Source organism: Misgurnus anguillicaudatus, unplaced genomic scaffold (genome assembly GCF_027580225.2).
Source record: "Misgurnus anguillicaudatus unplaced genomic scaffold, ASM2758022v2 HiC_scaffold_33, whole genome shotgun sequence".
NCBI classification, from domain to species: Eukaryota; Metazoa; Chordata; class Actinopteri; order Cypriniformes; family Cobitidae; genus Misgurnus; species Misgurnus anguillicaudatus.
Genome location: NW_027395283.1, coordinates 1,070,348 through 1,091,226, shown reverse-complemented (window position 1 = coordinate 1,091,226; position 20,879 = coordinate 1,070,348). Strand labels below are relative to the sequence as shown.

At 39.8% G+C, this 20,879-nt stretch overlaps 1 protein-coding gene across 4 annotated transcripts in view; it reads left to right on the top strand.

Annotated features, from left to right (window-relative positions):
* Nucleotides 1-20,879, top strand: part of LOC141363258 (protein NLRC3-like) — a 173,546-nt gene that overhangs the window by 120,641 nt on the left and 32,026 nt on the right. For all 4 annotated transcript variants that reach the window (XR_012368799.1, XR_012368798.1, XR_012368797.1 and 1 more), the window contains 2 exons: nucleotides 1,141-1,314; nucleotides 17,520-17,693. Coding sequence is in view for 1 of the 4 variants with exons in the window: in XM_073865864.1 (XP_073721965.1) it covers nucleotides 1,141-1,314; nucleotides 17,520-17,693 (348 nt within the window). In the remaining 3 variants the exon portion in view is untranslated. The remainder of the gene's footprint in view (nucleotides 1-1,140; nucleotides 1,315-17,519; nucleotides 17,694-20,879) is intronic.

The window sequence follows — 20,879 nt, the reverse complement described above, 5'->3', positions numbered from 1 at the left end:
AAATAGTACAAATTTATTATGTAACTGGGACGTACTTGGTTATCTTGCGACGTAAGGAGTCCGTACTGGCAACGTGGTCATTTGGTACTGTAATGGTAATGAAATTACCTCCCTAGGACGTAACAGTTACGTTGCCAGTAAGTTATGAAATTACCAAAATAGTACGAATTTATTACGTAACTGGGACGTACTTGGTTATCTTGCGACGTAAGGAGTCCGTACTGGCGACGTGGTGATTTGGTACTGTAATGGTAATGAAATTACCTCCATAGGACGTAACAGTTACGTTGCCAGAAAGTTATGAAATTACCAAAATAGTATGAATTTATTACGTAACTGGGACGTACTTGGTTATCTTGCGACGTAAGGAGTCCGTACTGGCGACGTGGTGATTTGGTACTGTAATGGTAATGAAATTACCTCCATAGGACGTAACAGTTACGTTGCCAGTAAGTTATGAAATTACCAAAATAGTACGAATTTATTACGTAACTGGGACGAACTTGGTTATCTTGCGACATAAGGAGTCCGTACTGGCGACGTGGTGATTTGGTACTGTAATGGTAATGAAATTACCTCCATAGGACGTAACAGTTACGTTGCCAGCTGGTAAGTCATGAAATTACCAAAAATTACCAATACATTATGTAACTAGCACGTCTTGTGTTAGCTGGGAAAACGTCAGGTAAAGCGCACAGACTCGCAACTTAAGGAATACATATGCCAACAAATCAAATGCTTTGTTAAAGTCACACAAATTAAACATTGAAGTTCATGTTGCACAAAAAAACACTTAAGTTTATAATTGTTGTTGTTTTTTTACAGTGGGTCATAATATATCATATACTATTTTAGTTTGTCAGTGAGTTTTGTTGTGTTAGGAATTTTTGAGTTGACGTAGGATTTGAGCGTGCCGTACGCCAACGTCCATATTGATAAATCTCAAAGTCACCGTGGTTTTGGGTGTATGCCAGGTGTACGCTGGAAATTTGGTGTGCCCACTTTTGATAAATGAGGACCACAGTGTCTTAGTTACTGAGGGATTGAAAGAGGCACATTACATGAAGAGATGGAGGTTGGAGATTTGTGTACAATCTTTGTAGTTTTGTATAATTTACATAAAGTCTCTGTTCTTTACAGGTTGAGATGGTGTAATATCACATATGAAGGTTGTGTTGCTCTGACTTCAGCTCTGAGATCAAACCTATCACGCCTGAGAGAACTGGATCTGTCTCATAATAAACTAAGAGATTCAGGAGTGAAGCTGATCTCTGATGTACTGAAGAATCCTGACTGTAAACTGGAGATACTGAGGTAAGATCATCTCTCTGATAGTCACACATGTACTGAGGTTTAGTTAAACATAAACTGTATGAAAAAGAAACGCACACTAAAATGTAAAGGATATATAAAGTCAATGAGAGATCAGGGGCCAAATTCACAAAGAATTTTAAGGCTCCTAAGCAGAGGCGATTCTAGGGTTAGAGCGTTAGGGGTGCTGAGCACCCAATGAGCTCCGCTGCCACCACCCACCACTCTTTTTTCCTACAGAAACCAATAATATGTCTATTGTAAAATAACTATCATTTTAACATTGGTTCAACTCCAAAATCCAGATTTTTTTGGAGACATTTCAGTCATGAAAACGGGTCAGGGGTGAAAAAGATGAGAAGAATATTACCCCTCTAGGGTCTGGGAGCATGCTCCCCCTTAGAATTTTTTAAAATTACATATTTTAAAGCATCAATCTGATGAGTTTTGAGATGCATTTTTTTGCCAACCTTTTTCTTTCTAATTAATGGCGATCTAGCACTTTTTTTGCCATTAATGCCATATTAAAGTCTCAGGACAGAAGGTGGGCTACAGCAGCAGTGTGGGTATGGTTTTATGTAAATGTATAGTGTATTGTTTTAAGCCTGTCAAAATGACAAATCTCCTAATTTATAACTTTTATGCCTACAACATATGGTAGGTTTATTAATAGTTTGTTAATTTGCAGCTTTTCTTTTAACAGTCCTTTAATTGAACCATTATATGTCTAAAACAAAACACTTGTGACTCCTGCACTAAGGGTTAAAAACGTTATCCCCTTCATATTAATCTACATGTGACAAACTAAAAAAATGTATTGTCTAGTTTGATAGTCAGACAGTTAGTGATTTCACACATAACTTACCGGTACTGGTGGTATACAGTGACATGTAGTTTGTTTTCACTCTGTTCCAAACGCCATGTTTTCATGACGACTGACCAGAAAAGACGCACGTGACGTCATGTTTACATGACTCCCGATTGTTAAAATAAGATAAATCATACAATAAACTTTAACAACGGAGAAACACGTATGCAACTTCCCACTGAGACGCACAAAACTGCATGCGTCTTGCGGAAGAACATTGTAACCGGCGCTACTTCTCTCTGTTTAAGTCTATGGACGAGTCACCCAGGTACTGTGCTACTCCGCAGCGCGCGGGTACCCGCCGGACTAAAAAACCCGAAAATAAACACGTGTAGTACCATGGTGATTCAGTATAAGACAAAAACACGGCTTGAAAAATTGATTCGTGATGTACTCGCTCATTATAAACATAACGTAAACATTTTGTAAGATTTTAACAAAAAAGTTGCATCACAACACTTTTAACTGATTTTCACTCTGCGTGTGTTTCGCGCTGAATGACGGTCGGGCTAAGCGATGCAGGTACAGAGAAGTAGAAGAAGAGGATGACACCATTTGCTAAGAGGGGAGGTTTTCATTTTCTACCTTAACATATACATTTTAAACCACAAACTACGGAGTATGTTTTGGACATTATTTAACCTTGTCAAAGACGAACGAACATTTTAGAATAAATAAATTTCTTGCTCCAAGTTTTAGGGGTGCTGAGCTCCTTTTTAGGGGTGCTGAAGCACCCCTAAAAAGGGGCTAGCCTCGCCCATGCTCCTAAGTAGCTCCTAACTGGCGAATTTAGGAGCAACTCCTAAAAGTAATGAGCGTGTCACTCCTAACTTTAGGACTTTAGGTAAATTGCGACCCGCCCAGGAAAAAAATCACTTTACGAATTTCCGTATTTTTTAAACTCGTCTGGATGCCCCTTGTGTTGTTGAGAGAGAGAGAGAGAGAGAGAGAGAGGTGGGGGTCGGGACTTTCGGGTGACCATGAAGATGCACGCGTCATGAACTCATCATCCAGCGCGAAAACTGGATCAACTGCAGCACATACTGAGCAGCCAGGAAACTATACTGCGACCAAAATGGTCGCATATGCTTATGTGCATATGTGTTTATAGCATCCAAGTTGGCTTCATTTTGCGTGCAAGCACGTTGTGTCTCTCCCGTTGAGTGTGCACTCAGTGTCACATTGTATCCTTCCATGTTTCTTAACTTGAGCAGAGTTTTACCATTAGAGGTCTTTCTTCACTGAGGAGGCGGTACCCGTACGGTTCCGGTTTTATATTTTAAATGGTCAGTTAGGGCTGTGACGGTTAGGATTTTTTCTCACCGCGGTGAAGCATCAAAAAATCACGCGGTTATGCGGTTAACCGCACAACAGTAACCCCCCAAAGCCCAAGCGACCCCAAACCAGACCCCCCCCCCCCCCGCACCCCCGGGCAAAGCATCGGGGAACAGTATTCTTATTTATTATTGAAAACATGAAATAATATGTATTTCACTAGCTTTCTATATACATGTTTTGAATGTAATAGGAATTATATAATTTTTTGTCATTTTATAACCCATTTTGTACAATACATATCATAAAATAGCAACCAGAAAAAAACTAGACAGAACATGTCGAGCTTAACATTGTTTCTTGTAAGCAAAACCTTGATTCCAATTTCTTTAGACATTTTTAGAGTGTTTTTCAGGTAACACTCCGTGCATATAACGCATTCCTCCGTACGCAACTGATTGAACGTTAAATAATTTATTGCACAATAAAATGGGTTACAACCAATGACAAAAACTGTTCCATAATTCATATTAAACTCAAAAGATATCGAAAATAAATACTATTTCATGTTACTATAGTTAATATGTTTCATTAGAATTTTTCAAAGCAGATACGAAACGAAATAGCCTATTGCACCATCCCGTAAATAACTGCGCAAAACTTATAGATACTCCAATCAATGCTTTAAATTTCTGCTGCCCATTTACATAATCAAGAACGTAATAAGAGTTTTTTGATCCTGAGCTGGAGAAATTAGTTTAAACCATTAGCGAGTCACGCTGTCAGTATGTTAGCGCTCACCTGCCTGACTGCTGTGCTGTCCCTTTGGTACTTCGCTCATCTCGCAAAAGTCTTGGAGATTTCCAACTGTCATTGCTGGGCTGAAGTTTTATGCTTTACTAAAGGTATGTTTGGTGCTCCCAAGTCCGACAAACGCCACTTTGATAGTTAATCATCAAAAGATGTGATTTTAGATAGTGGCATTTCCTCGCTACGATAGTCAGACATATAGGTCAGCCGATCGCGCTAGCCTATAGTTGGCATGTTTGCCCATTATAGTTTTAAATAATTATGCTATTCTTATCATTACCAACGCGCATTTCATTCTGCCCGGACACCTTCTTGCACCTGAATAATGTAATGCGCGTGGCTGTGAGATGCACTTGAGATTTAGTTATTCGCGCAGTGAGTGAGTTGGTACGGTTCCATGGCATGCAATAAATATCAGAGCACCTGGGCATGACGCGCTTAAAGTAATGGCTTCATGTTTAAGAAGATTGCACCCGTGACAGTAGGCTATTTGTGTGTATTTAATTGAACATTTTCTGTAGACACCAAGTACTGAAACCAAGTGATTAAATAACAATAATCAGACACGCGCACATAATAAACCCCTATATATGTTTAATCCCTCCCCCTTGCGCGGAAAGCTGTTTTTTTCTCTAGAAGCCCTGAACACAGGATGGAAGACAGTAAATTATGATTAACAATGACTTTTGTGTATAGTTCATATCATACAGAATATGACTTCTGTAACTTTCACCAGCAAAATAAATAAATAATGAAAATATAAAAAAGTGCGGTGATGACGATGATGACCTCAGCACCGCGGTAGTCATCTCATTACTGCGGTGATGCGGTGACGCGGTTATCGTCACAGCCCTATGGTCAGTCAGGTCCGGGTCAGTCATAGTTAAATTACTTCGGGTCCCAAGTCTGATTAATGTTGTGTGTAAAACCAGAGTCGATCGGAGAACGGCTGTCCGCGCTAAAGCTCGACTGCAGTTTTAGCGTGCCTCCGGTTTCTATGGTGATAACAACTGGTTCTTGTTACGACCACGCGCTGCATTTTCTTTATCCCATTTTTTTATAATATTACTATTAATAGACCATATCTTTTTTTAAATCTAAATATTTTGCACAGAGATTGTAGCAAAAAGTAGTGCTAACATCAAGCCCATTGCACTGAACGAGCAAAGCTCAAGCTGACTCAGGATATAAAAAATGCAAAGCTGTAATGTAAAGCCTGTCATTGGGACAGCAAGTAGACTTTTAAATCTGAAATAATGAGTGGATTAAGCTTTTTTAATCGGTAAGAGAGAAATAGAAAGATAGAGCAGAAGCAGTAAAAGTGCCTATCTAATAGAAATTAAACCATTATAACATCAGTCACATTTATAATCTATAGACCTGCACTATTAATCTGTTCTGTCTATTAATATACTGTACATAGTATTGTATATTGAGTTTGATAAAAGGGGTCATCAAATTGCTTCACATATCAGTGGAAAAACATTAAGTGTTTTCGTGGTGCTTTGACTAATGTGTCAGCTTTGTTTATGGCAAAGAAAGTTTGAGGTGGTTAGATTAACAAACTATAATGTGAAATTAATATTAATGTTCAATAAATCAAAGTATTGTGTTGTGTCACACATTATTAGTTCTTTGTCACATGTATAGTAGACCATTTTTTTTTTGGTGGATAATGATTGCCCTTTTCATTCACAACTTTTCTCTCTCTCTCTCTCTCTCTCTCTCTATCTATCTATCTATAACCCCATTCACACAGACCTCTGGTCCCAGAAAATACCCGTAAAATTGCCAGACAAGCGTCTGTGTGAACAAAAACTCGTTCCGTTAATCTTCTGTGATCGTTGCCGGAAAGAGGACCTAGTAAGATACGCGGGTAACCCTCTGTGTGAACAAGAAGCCGAAACAATGCAGTAGTGGGCGTGTCGTAGTACAACAAAAGTTATGGTTCAGCTCCTTAAAACGAGAGATAACATGCATATAAACATTCAACACGAGAAATGTCGCAAACTAGATTGAAGCAGTTATCAGGAAATGATAAGTGAGACGCATAAACAATGACGCACGTGCTGTAGTAAGGACGCGCGTGTCATGGCAACATGAAGTTGGTTCAACTCTTTAAAATGAGGGATTTACAACATTCACTACGAGAAATGTCAGCAAACTGGACTGAAGCAGATATCAGGTAAGTTAGCTCATTACTTACTGCGTTGAAACGGAGATCATTCAGCAGCATAAAAGAATATCACGTCACGTGCTCATTTGAGCTATAATAAACGAAAATACCCGCACGTCATCCCAACAAGATATATCGTTCAGCTCATCAAAATGCGGGTTTTAAATGCATATAAACAATCACGTTGAGAAATGTCTGAAAACTGTATCAAAGCAGAAATCAGGGAGCTCGTCAAATATCCACTCTGAAGCTGAGATCATTCACCAGAATAGAACTGTGCGTTCACGCGAGCCTTTGTAGTCTTATCATAAACAAAAATGCACGCGAGTGGTTCTTGGAGGGAGAAATAATAAATAATATGCAAACTTCAGACGCTGCGTAGAAGAGAGGGCGGGACTTTCAACAGGTCACGTGTCTTTTCGGGACCCGGTAATCATGTCAGTGTGAACGAATAAAAAATCAAACGGTCCCGGAAAATTCCAGGATTCCTGTCCCATGTATCTTACGGAATTTGTGTGTGAAAAGGGCTTATCTATCTCTCTCTCTGCCTTTTTAGAATTACACTTCACTGGAGCCTGCACAAACATGACATTATATATGCATTTCAATGACATTACTATTATTATTTTGTGTACGACACAGACATATTTTGTAATTCCATGGTGCTTCTGTGTTATGTTCCGCACGATGGACCTGTCATCTACAACCAATCACTGTGATCATTGCAAGGAAGCTTGTGCATGAGAATTAACGTCATCCATAGCAACGAAGACTCACTCTTAGTTTAGTTGTCGTCATTTTTCCTTACTAAGAGTAAGTCTGAAAGGCGTTGTGAATAATTTAAAGAGAAAACTCCTAGCTAAAATATTTTAGTGCGATTTAGGAGTACTCATAGTGGTAAGATAAAATTCTTTGTGAATACGGCCCCTGATCAGTAAGCAGATACATCAGCAGTTACATGAATAATTATGAGACATTAATACTTCATCAAAGTACTGCAGTGTTTCATCACAACACAACCTGTGAAGATAAAAACAGTGCTAAAGCTTAGAATTAAAATTTTATTCTCTTCCAATTAAAATGAATGATGTTGTGGTGGTAGATTTCCACTACACACCTGACTGACCTAAGTTACATAACCGATGCGTCTATTCCTAAATATCAGTCATGTGACCTTTTACATCATTCCAGTTGCCTGCCGCCATCTTGAGTACCTACCAAGTACCAGTAGGCTACTGACAAGCATTGGCTATAGGGTTGCCACCTGTCCCGGTTTTACCGGGATTGTCCTTCTTTTTAATAACCTGTCCCGGGAAATTTATCAACTCTCCCGGGACACTGAATGTCCCGGTTTTCGAAAAGCTATGTGAATATGAAGTTTAGCGCGCGCACGGCAGAGAGGGAGACCTTGCGTCTGTGTGTGTGTTTGCCTCATTTAGCGCATGTAAGACAGAGAGCTTCCTGATTGGCCTGTTTCAGGACATCAACCAATCAATTGTCAGTGTGGGCGGGCTTTTATCTCTTCTTCCGAACCAAACTAATCAGTGTGTCTAGAAACAGGAGCGCCATGGCAGAGGGAGAGTGCCCCAAAAGCGAAAATAAAAGACACATTTTACACCAGACTACACGAAAGTGTATCCCTGTCTTAAAAGAGTTAAAATCTTGCATGGTGTAGAGTTTGTAACAGTGACTTCAGCTTTTCCCATGGCGGGTTAAATGATTGTAAAATACATGTTGAGGTGAGTTCAACAAGTTTAATTTCATGTGCATATTTGCTAGTTGCTATTTAGACCTGTTTAAAGTTGCAATGGAATATAAATAAAAACAGTTTACATAAATAGTATAAGCAGCTTTAATAAATTGTAAACCTGATTTACATATTTTAACATAATGAACAAATAATTGGGTAACACTTTACAATAAGGTTCATTAGTTAACACATGAACTAATAATAAACTGCACTTAAAGCATAAAGCATTAACCTAAGCTTTGTTAATGTTAATAATAGATTTATTTAAATCTTGTTAACATTAGTAAATGCACTGTGAACTAACATGAATAAACCATGAACAGTATTTTATTTACTAACGTTATCAAAGATTAACAAATACAGTAACAAATGTACTGCTCACGGTTAGTTCATGTTAGTTAATACATTAACTAATGTTAACAAATAAGAATTGAAAAAAAGAGAATTGTAAAGTTTTGCCAATAATTGCATAGGCCTATAGAAATATTATGCTATAGGGGGGGGGGCTTGTGAGCAAACCAATTGGCCGGGTCATCGATATGTCCAGGTTTTTTATCAGACATGGGTGGCAACCCTAATTGGCCAGCTTGCTACGATTTACGGATTTCTTATCTTTTACTGACAACATTTCGCACCTTGACTGTCATGAAAAGAAACACTACTTTAAAAACAATATCTTGGTTAGGGTGTGATGCCTTCTCGATCCCTGATGTGTTCTTCCAGCTGCTGTCTGCTGCTTAACTACCACTATTTTTACAACACTAAGAAGGCACAACACAACATGAAACTTTGCTCAAAGTATCACCTGTATCTCTACGCAGGCATTGAGAACATTGTTTACTAAAAGAAAGGTTTTGAACAACTGACTTTGGCTGTTATGGTGTCCGCTCGTCATCTTTGCCAGACATAAAGAATTGATTTTCCGAATGCGAATGAATCTCATATGAGGCTCCTTTTTCAACTAGAAAGTCAATATTGTTTTTCACTTTTGACCAAATAAATAATTTTCCGTGCATTTATATGTAACTATGCTTTAGGAGCTATCCTTCTTTACTCTCCTCCCTCTTTACGTCGCATTCGGCGATCGATACATCTTGATTGGCAAGATGGCACGAGCGGACACCAAAACAATCAAAGTCAGTTGTTCAAGACCTTCTTTTTAGTAAACTCTGTGTACGCAAACAATGCTCGAAGTATCACCTGTGTCTCTACACGTGAACTCGAGCATTGAGAACAAAGTATCATGTTGTGTTGAGCCTTCTTAGTGCTGTAAAAAAAAGCGATTTTGATGCTTACAACATATTGAAGGCATAGCTTTTAGTTCTTTTGCGACCACTTCAGGTACTCAAAATGGCGGAAGACAAGTTTAAGATGTGAGTGACGTCAGCTGATATTCATGAATAAACAACACACACAAGACATTTATCCTCACCGGGTGTTCACAGAAAACAAACACTCAAGAGTCACACAACATCTTGTCCATTATGAACACAAACACTTGAGGAAATAAGATCATGTGTTCAACCTGACAGACTTCAATCAATGGCTCTTATTCACTAAGCATGAAATGTGTGTACAGACGTTGTAATAAACAAATCATGACTCAACAAAAACCTTCATACTAAAGTTTCTTCTAAATGTACGCAATAATCATGAACAAGACAAAAAGAACCCTATATATCTGTGTTATATGTTTTATACATATTTTCCTTGTTCATGATTATTGCGTACGTGTGGTCTAAGTTTTTCTTACAATTTTGCATACATTTAGAAGAAATTTTAGTATGAATGTTTTTTTTTAATCATGATTTGTTTATGAAAACATCTGAACACACACTACACGCATACATTTGTGCATATGTAGCCCTGAGTGTTTAAATTAGGCCCTGAGTGTTTAAATTGCTGCCCCCCCCCCCCTCTTTAAATTTTAAACTTGTAATAATCTCTGTGTGTGAACAATTTCAGGTTTGTGACATGCTGTATGGTGATTTTGCACTGTTCTAGATGTAGTTGCTCTTGCTGAACTCAGGCTTGTCAGCAGGGGGCGCTCTCACAGACACATGACTGAATCACTCAATGAGGCTCATAGAAGCAGTGTGTTAGTATCAGTGCATGAGCTTCAGTACACGTGAGACGGGGAGTGCTCCTTATTAAATGTGTTTTTTTCCTGTATTTCTACAGAAATAAATGTGTTGCATTGGAATGGACTCCGCTTCGTTCTTAAAAGTGTAACACATTATGACACTACCTTTATAGTGCCTTAAACAATTTTCTTTTACTTTACAATTACCATTTAAGATCATTTTTATGTTGTGTATGGTTATGCAATTTGTGATATATTCATAATTATGATATAATTTTATTTGAGGGTCTTTATTATGAAGGGCATGCTAAAAGGAAGAGGAAGGGTGGCCATTTTGAAAAGGAGACAAGGGCTGTTTCTCAATATGCGTTCTTCAGCGATCTTGCGTCCTCGTGTCCTCGCTCTACGTCATCATTAACGGTCGAAGTTCATTCCAATTCTCAAGAACGCAAGGACAGAGGACGCATGAAAATACCCGGATGTGTTCTTGATATCGAGGATGCATCGAGTGCAGACTTGCTGAAATCGCTTTACGCCCCAGAAGTCATTGCGGCAAAACTTCCGAGTTTGTTCTTCCCAGGTCGCCTGGCAAGACCGATCTCCACGAGGACGCAAGTCCGTTCTTTGCGTTCTTGGAATTGAGAAACAGCCAAGATTGTTTGGTGTGGCAGGGAGAGCACACGGTGGATTTAGAGTAGCAAAGCTTTTTCATGTGTTGAGAAAAGATCCCTTGGACGTCATGTAATATGTGCATAGAGTAAAGCCTTTTTTACATGCATTTTTCTTTGGACTAAGCACTCTCTAAAGGACTCCCTGCACTTGGATATATATATTTTTGCCCCTTGGAGATTTTCAGTCTGTGGATTATACTTCTCTTTTTGGAGATAAGAATCTGAGGACATTTGTTCCTTTTTCTTCAAAGCAGAACAACCATTGGACTGATGAGTATTATTCTTTTATTTGATATTTAGAGACTTTGGGACTGCAACAATGAGATGTGTCTGTGTTTGGTGACTATGGGTTTTTGGGGGAAACTATGTTACTTTATGTATAGCCGGAACAGATTTGTTCCCTTCATATATTGTTTAATTTGAATGTCACATGATTGTTTCTTGGGTGTAGCCCAAGTGAAGTGGGTAAACTTTGTCTCAAATTGTGATGTTCATAAGAATGAGAATTTAAATTAAAATTATATCTTTGAGTTAAACTTGTGGTAATGAATCAACAATATCGATAAAGAGTTGAATTTGTTACAGATGGTGGCCCGTACGGGGAACGTATTTTTCTAAGAATATTAATGGAAAATTGATTTTGTGTTTTTCTTTTTTCAATTTTTTTTTATTATGGATCAAGTATCAGTTAGCACTGGTGAGCAGGATGTAGCAGGCGCTGAGGGTGAGTGTTTAGAGACTGATTCTTATCGCCCCCCCCCCTGGTGCCACGTATAGAGATACACCACCGGTAATAGAATTGAGTTCCCTTATGGGCGAGCTGTATATTCACCAATCAAGGGAAGGAAGTGATGAAGATGACACCCTTGCTTCCGTGTTGGAACCGCAAAGGGAAGGAGGGTTTGCAAGGCTTCAAACTGAAATAACCAGACTCTCTACGACTCTTCAATCTTTACAAATAGAGGTACAAACTCTCAAGCAGGATTACGCTGCCTGTAATGAGAGCGCCATTAACCGAGAAGCTAGTTTTAGGGATGCTATGGAGCAGCGAGTGGCCGCAACGGAGGATGGAATGTGTAAATCATTGGCACATCTGGAGGCCGAGATGGTGAAATGCCTCAAGCGGCGAGATGAGCAATGGAAGAATGAAAAAGCACAAGTAAAAGTGGCCAGTACCCCGATATCCCCCATTCCTTTTGGTCATGGCCTACAAGGTCTAGGTCACACGCCTCCTGCAGTACCTCCTTCATCGCCCCCCAAACCACCAATTAACATAGAGTTTCCCTCTTTTGGTGAACACCGTAAAACCAGCGATGTTTTAGAATTCATTGAAAAGAGTGAAAACTTCCTTTCTGTTAGATCCCTCACAGATGTTGAGCTATTAGCCATAATCAATGCAGTGCTCACTGGACCCGCAAGGAGTTGGTGGACGGCTGAAAAACTGAAGGTACACAATTGGGCTGAGTTCAAACATTCTTTCATGTCTGCATTCCTTTCTACAGATTATCTGACTGAGCTCGAAGATCAGTTAAAGGCTATGATTCAAGGTCCCAACCAGAGTATTCGTGACTTTGCCTATGATTATAGAGCCCTGTGCCTAAAATGGAGGGATGATCTGCCAGAAGAGGATGTGGTAAGGAGAATTCTAAATAGTTGTAACCCTTCATTGGCCGGCTGTCTAAGAGGTGCAGTGCAGACCGTAGAGCAATTAGTCAAAGTGGGGTCTTTGGTGGAGAAGGACTTGAATTCAAAGAGAGACTACTGGGCTAAAGTTAATCAGCTCAAGTCATCAAATGAAGGAAAAAAAAGGGGCTTCATCTCGACGTGACCAGGTGCCCAAGCAAACAGGCTCATCAGCTCAACACATTTCATTGATACAATCAAACACTCCTCTACTACTCAAAGTGACAATAGATGTAGGAAATTATCATATTGAAGCAGTCATAGACACTGGCTCCACGTTCACCCTCATGCAAAAGCAATTATGGGAAGCTGTAAGGGAACCAGAAGAGAGGTTGCTGCAGAATTCGAGCAGGACATTCATGGTAGCCGATGGAACGGCTCATGAGTCAGAAGGTAAAGTCCCCATAACATTTGAATGGCATGGAGAGAGGTGGACTATTAACACATACATAATGGCCAATAAAAGCCTAGCATTCCCTCTTGTCCTTGGACTGGACTTTCTGGGACGAACTGGAGTACAGCTCAATGTTGCTGCAATGAACTATGAGCTAAAGGTAAAAGGTCAAGTTAGAATATATCCTTTTCTCCAGCAACCAGAGTGGGAGCAACCGTGTATTCTAAAGGGACAGTCGGTTAGCACTTTATTTATGGCTGTGCAAAAGAATGAGGCTGAAGAACCTGAGACATTGGTTTTGGCCACTGACATGAAAGATTTAATAACAAGACATCCACCAGAAGTACACCCACTCCTGACTACATGGACGACTGTCTGTTCAGAAACTTTAGGGAGAACCAATCAAACCACTCATCGAATTATCACAACAGATGATGTCCCTGTTCGCTCAAAAGCCTATCGAGTTTCACCGTTGAAGAGAGAGGTAATGGAGAGAGAGATTCATAAGATGCTGCGAGATGGAATAATTGAGCCATCGCAATCTCCCTGGGCCTCACCAGTGGTATTGGTCCCCAAACCCGATGGCACTCTCAGGTTCTGTGTGGATTATCGTGGCCTCAATTCTAAAACCCCTCAAGATGCCTATCCGATGCCTCTCATTCATGAAATATTGGAGTCTTTAGAAGGTGCCCAATATTTTAGTACCCTTGACTTGAAATCAGGATACTGGCAGGTTGAAATGGAATCAAGCAGCAGGGAGAAAACAGCCTTTATTACTCATTTTGGATTGTTCCATTTCCTGACCATGCCCTTTGGATTAAAAAACGCTGGTGCCACATTCCAGAGATTGATGGAGAAGGTGTTGGAAAAGCTGAAAGGGAAGCTGTGTTTTGTGTACATAGATGACATAATTGTCTATTCCCCCAGCCAACAACAACATGTAAAAGATCTTGAAACTGTTTTCCAGGAGCTTAAAAAGGCTAACCTTACCCTCAACCTGAAAAAGTGCCACTTCATGAAAACGGAGCTAAAGTTTTTAGGACACATAGTGTCCAAGGAGGGAGTAAAAGTCGACTCAGACAAAGTGGCTGCCATCAGTGAATACCCCACACCACAAAACCTGAGCGAACTTCAGAGATTTTTGGGAATGGTTGGATGGTACCATAAATTTATCCCTCACTTGGCTGATCTTGCTGCCCCATTGAACCATCTTAAGAGAAAAGGAGTGAAATGGATATGGACCAGGGATACCCAACTCTGCTTTGAAAATCTCAAACATGCCTTACAACGTGCCCCTGTATTAGCACAACCTGTCCTTACACAACCTTTCCAGGTTTTAACAGATGCTAGTGCTGTTGGCCTGGGAGCGGTTCTCACACAGAACATCAATGGAGAGGAAAAAGTAATTGCATACGCCTCAAGAGCACTGAGGGGAGCGGAGGTTAATTATTCCACCTCAGAGAAGGAATGCCTTGCAGTGGTATGGGCTGTCGAGAAGTGGCACCACTATCTTGAAGGAGTGCCATTTGTGGTGTATACAGACCATGCTGCTCTAACCTGGGCCTTCAATTCTTCTAAAACAACCTCCCGTTTGACGAGATGGACTTTGAGACTTCAACGTTTTCACTTTCAAGTGCAATACCGCAAGGGACAGGTGAATGTAGTGCCCGATGCATTATCAAGAGTTCCATGCCATGGTGTCCCCATACTCATGTATGTTAATGAGAAACCCTCCCCTTGGAGTCTTGAATTACCATCATCTATGGCAGAAATATTAAAAGCCCAGAATGAGGATGTCGAAGTGAATGAGTTAAAGGGAAAGATTGGAACTACAGATGATGCTAACCGCATTAGATGGGAAGTTCAGCAAGGGGTCTTATACAGACTGACTCCATTTGCTTCGGGCACAAAGTATCAGCTTGTAGTACCTAAGGCTCTCACCACAATCTTTATTGAGTATTTCCATAACAATCCACTGGGGGCACATCTGGGGCGAATGAAGACACTCCTTAAGATCTTAGATGTTGCCTGGTGGCCTGATGTACGCAAAGATGTGTGGAAGCATGTAAGAGAATGCACGGTTTGCCAGAAGTACAAACCTGCCAATACCAAACCCTCTGGCTACCTTCAATCCACAGAAGTCGAGGAGCCTGGATACATGTTGGGGGTGGACCTTATGGGTCCCCTTCCCAAGAGTAAAAAGGGAAATGTGTATCTTCTGGTGGTTGTGGATTATTTCTCCAAGTGGGTAGAGCTGTTCCCTATCAAAGATAGCAAAACCCATCGCATCTGCCAGATTCTGCAAGAGGAGATATTTACCAGATGGGGAGTTCCAAAGTTCCTTTTATCTGACCGTGGACCCCAATTCCTAAGCCATCTGATGGAGGATCTGTGCAAAAGATGGGGCATTACAAGGAAGCTCACCACCAGTTATCATCCTCAAACTAACCTGTCAGAGCGATTCAACAGAACCATTAAGACCATGATTGCATCCTTTGTAGGTGAAAACCATCGTGAGTGGGACAAGTGGCTGGCAGAATTCCGTTTTGCTATTAACTCTGCTCCCAGTGAGACCACAGGGCACTCACCGGCGGAAATAGCATTGGGCAGGCAATTGAAGGGTCCATTGGAACAATTGATTGCTCCTCCCCCAAATCCAGGACTCCCAGGATATTCCCTTCTAGAGCGGCAACAACAATTACAGCAGGATGTTAAAAATGCAATGAGAAAAGCACATGCCAAACAAGCCAAATATTATAACGTCCAACGCAAACTTGTGCACTTCCAAGAAGGTGAGCTGGTATGGGTGCGTACCCATCCAATATCCAAAGCAGATGAGTACTTTTCATCCAAACTGGCCCCTAAATGGGAAGGCCCCATGAAGATAAGAAGGAAATTGGGACCAGTGAACTACCTGGTTGAATGGAGTTCAGGGGAGAAGATAGACAATGTGAATGTGGTCAACCTTAAACGGTATTTTGGTAAAAATATCCAAAATTAACCTCCTTTTGGGGGGGGGACTCTATGACACTACCTTTATAGTGCCTTAAACAATTTTCTTTTACTTTACAATTACCATTTAAGATCATTTTTATGTTGTGTATGGTTATGCAATTTGTGATATATTCATAATTATGATATAATTTTATTTGAGGGTCTTTATTATGAAGGGCATGCTAAAAGGAAGAGGAAGGGTGGCCATTTTGAAAAGGAGACAAGATTGTTTGGTGTGGCAGGGAGAGCACACGGTGGATTTAGAGTAGCAAAGCTTTTTCATGTGTTGAGAAAAGATCCCTTGGACGTCATGTAATATGTGCATAGAGTAAAGCCTTTTTTACATGCATTTTTCTTTGGACTAAGCACTCTCTAAAGGACTCCCTGCACTTGGATATATATATTTTTGCCGCTTGGAGATTTTCAGTCTGTGGATTATACTTCTCTTTTTGGAGATAAGAATCTGAGGACATTTGTTCCTTTTTCTTCAAAGCAGAACAACCATTGGACTGATGAGTATTATTCTTTTATTTGATATTTAGAGACTTTGGGACTGCAACAATGAGATGTGTCTGTGTTTGGTGACTATGGGTTTTTGGGGGAAACTATGTTACTTTATGTATAGCCGGAACAGATTTGTTCCCTTCATATATTGTTTAATTTGAATGTCACATGATTGTTTCTTGGGTGTAGCCCAAGTGAAGTGGGTAAACTTTGTCTCAAATTGTGATGTTCATAAGAATGAGAATTTAAATTAAAATTATATCTTTGAGTTAAACTTGTGGTAATGAATCAACAATATCGATAAAGAGTTGAATTTGTTACAACATACTTAGTGAATGAGACTCAATGTCTTTGAATATGATTTAATCACAACCGAATCCTCATCAGAAAGAATACAAGAGTTTATATAGGATAGATACAAGACAAAGTCACATCATTCATCTCTAATATGATTTATTCTTCATATCTGCAATTCAAAAACTCCTCTCTGTTAACATGTAGACAAAACAAAATTGAACTTTTTTGATGACCTCAGCTTTAACAAGTCTTAAATTGAATTCATTGAACCAGAAGTTTTTATAAAGATGATTAAAAACATTGACCCAACATTGACACTGACATACACATTAATAATGTTTTTATAGATTGAGTGAAATTGATCTTTAAACACTGTAATATCTTTAAATGTAAGATCAGAGTTATGTTATCTCCAGCTGATATTCCTCCTGTAATAGAGGAATATTTTTACATCAAATACATGATGAGAATTACAAGTGTGAGTCATGAACTCAATACAAATTTATGAAGAAATGTTCATGTGGTTTAGGACATCTAACACTAATAGTCAGCTGTGTGATGGATTTATTTGACATTTAAACACACAATGTCTCAGTTACTGAGGGATTGAAAGAGGAACATTACATGAAGAGATGGAGGTTAGAGATTTGTGAACAAACTTTGTAATATTGCATAATTCACATAAAGTCTCTGTTCTCTACAGGTTGATGTGTTGTAATATCACAGATGAAGGTTGTGTTGCTCTGACTTCAGCTCTGAGATCAAACCCATCACACCTGAGAGATCTGAATCTGTCTTATAATGAACTCACAGATTCAGGAGTGAAGCTGATCTCTGATCTAAAAGATGATCCACATTATAAACTACAGACAGTACGGTGAGTAGAGCTCATTTAAATAAATGTTTAAAGTAAACTTATGCAGTGTAATTTAAATCCTAGAGTATAAATATTAGAAATAAATGTAAATTGGAGTTCCGGTGTCATGGCGGCAGCTTGATTGTGTTCCCTCTTTTCTCCCCCAAAATGAACTTGTATTTACATCTAAAGAAGAAAAATATGCTTGGTGGTGAACAGTGAGATATGAATCTCAGATCTGGGCTGGGTTTCCCGATAACGATTGAACTTAGCTCTTAAGAGAGCCTTCTACGAGCTACTTAGCGAACATCCGTTGTTCATTTACGTGCGTTTCCCAAAGATGCACGTAAAACGATCATTCGCAGCTAGGTTTTAAGTGCTACTTACGAGTCGCTATCCATTTGTCAAGTGCTGAAATGTCAACAATAGAATGACTCGAATTTGTAGCAGAAGCTTGTTTAGGCTAATGATCTTCAGCCGACGTGCACTAATATATTTTATAATATATTTTCATTATTATTCAATGACTTTTTAAACGTTTTAATAATTTATTAAATATTCTTTTCCGTGTTTAGTTAGGACTCGTCCCACTGCGACATGCCTTCTGCGTTTCTATTATAGTTTATATTATAATTAGGGCCCGAGCACACCGGGGTGTGAGGACCCTATTGTTCTTCAAGGAGTTATTATTATTATTATTATTTTTCTCCGACTTCAGCGGGACTTTAGAGGGCCTAAACATACTCGAAAACTCATGAAATTTTGCACAGATGTCAAGAGTGATGAAAATTTACATGTGGTGTAGGCTTTGGAATTAGGCGTGGGAAAATGGCTCTATAGCGCCACCTACAACTTTTCAACGCCCTCGGACTGTGTTTAATGTACAATTACGAAATTCGGTACACTTCTGTAGCATGACCAGACCTACAAAAAAGTATCTTGGAGCGAAGCCGTAAACCAAACAGGAAGTCAGCTATTCTGAGTTATTTTTGTGATTTGGGCTCAGTTTTTCTAATTTCCAGCAGTCATACTTTAACTAACTCCTCCTACAGTTTTCGTTGGATCATCATCATATTTGGCGAGTCTCATCTTAAGGCCTTTGTGATCCTAAATTGCGAAGGATTTGATTCCATGTTAAAATTTCATGTTAAAATTTGTGTCTGTTTCGGCCAGCAAAAGTTTGATGTTTCGCTATGAAACAGGTTGCTGGAACTCAGGCATACAGTGTCCGATCTGTCCCAAACTTCACATGATTGCTAAGAGTCCTGACTTGAACACATCTACATGTTAATAGTCACTTATGGTTAAAGCGCCACCAGCTGGCAACAGGAAGTGACATGTTTACAATGATTATGCAATGTCTGATCTGTCCCAAACTTCACATGATTGCTAAGAGTCCTGACCTGAACACATCTACATGTCAATAGTCACATATGGTCATAGTGCCACCAGCTGGCAACAGGAAGTGACATGTTTACACTGATTATGCAATGTCCGATCTTTCGCTAACTTCACATGATTAATTATGGTCCTGGACTGAACACATCTACATCTCAATAGTCACTTATGATGCCAATAGTCAGTTATGGTCATAGCGCCACCAGCTGGTAACAGGAAGTAACATGTTTACAATGATAATGCAATGTCGGATTTGTCCCAAACTTCACATGATTGCTAAGGGCCGGGGTATACTTTTTTCCGCGTCAAGCTCGCGCGCGCATGGGTCCGCGCAGCTTTCCGAGTATAGTCTCCGCGGCTACATGCGGATGGCCGCGTTCGACACTATACGCAATACAAATTATTTCTTATTCAAATTATTAGTCTAACAGGCTGTCAGGGCAGCACTGATTTGGCGACATTTACAGTACATTAAAACATTAGGATAGGTGAAGAAAAGTGACTGATCCACCATTACAAACACTGTTTAGAACAAACAACAAGACAACAAAGAACAGGAATCAAACAAACATGCTCCACAGCTTTCTGTTCTTGGAAGAAGTAAAAGTTAAAGAAAAACGATAGTGTGTGTGCAAATGCTGTTTATTTCCTTTGTATAATTGTTTATAGTGGCGTGTCCTGTCTAAATATTTTCACGCGCATGCGCTGTCGTACACGCACTGTCCGCGCGGTCTCAATTTTGGGCTGCACGCGGACGGTCCGTGTGGCCGGCCGCGGACCCTCCTGATGACGAAAATTACGTCATGCGGACGGCGCGCATACGCGGACGTCCCTAGTATACTTCCGGCTTAAGAGTCCTGAACTGAACACATCCTCATGTCAATAGTCACCTATAGTTATAGCGCCACCAGCTGGCAACAGGAAGTCACATGTTTACAATAATTATGCAATGTCGGATTTGTTCCAAACTTCATATGAGTGATAAGAGTCCTGAACTGAACACATCTTCATGTCAATAGTCACTTATGGTCATAGCGCCACCAGCTGGCAACAGGAAGTGACATGCTTACACTAATTATGCAATGTCTGATCAGTCACAAACTCCACATGATTGATAAGAGTCCTGGACTGAACACATCTACACGCCAATAGTCACTTATAGTTATAGCACCACCAGCTGGCAACAGGAAGTGACATGTTTACAATGATTATGCAATGTCTGATCTGTCCCAAACTTTACATAATTGACAAGAGTCCAGGACTGAACACATCTACATGCCAATAGTCACTTATGGCCATAGCGCCACCTGCTGGCAACAAGAAGTAACATGTTTTACACTGATTATTCAAAGTCAGATCTGCCCTACATTTTACATGATCAATAAGAGTCCTGGACTGAACACATCTACCTGCCAATATTTACATGTAGTCACTTATACTCACACACACACACACTCGCTCACTCTCTCTTTCTCTCTCTCTCTCTGTCTCTCTCTCTTTCTTTCTCTCTCTCTCTCATGCTATGCTACCTCGCTGTAATTTGTAATTAGCAACAGGAAATGTGGCACATTATACTACACTTTTAAAAAGTTCACCTATGTTTACATGCTTAAATGCCTATTTACTACTGTTCCCTTTAATTCTTATGCCACGGCGTGGCGGTGTCATGTGTGCGAGGGCCCTTCCATCACTGCTTGCAGTTTTAATTATTGTTTGTTGTTTATTATCTATGTTTATTTATTATTATGGATTATTGCATTGTACCGTAAATATTTATTTGGTTTCTTTAATTAGATGCCATTTCCCTTC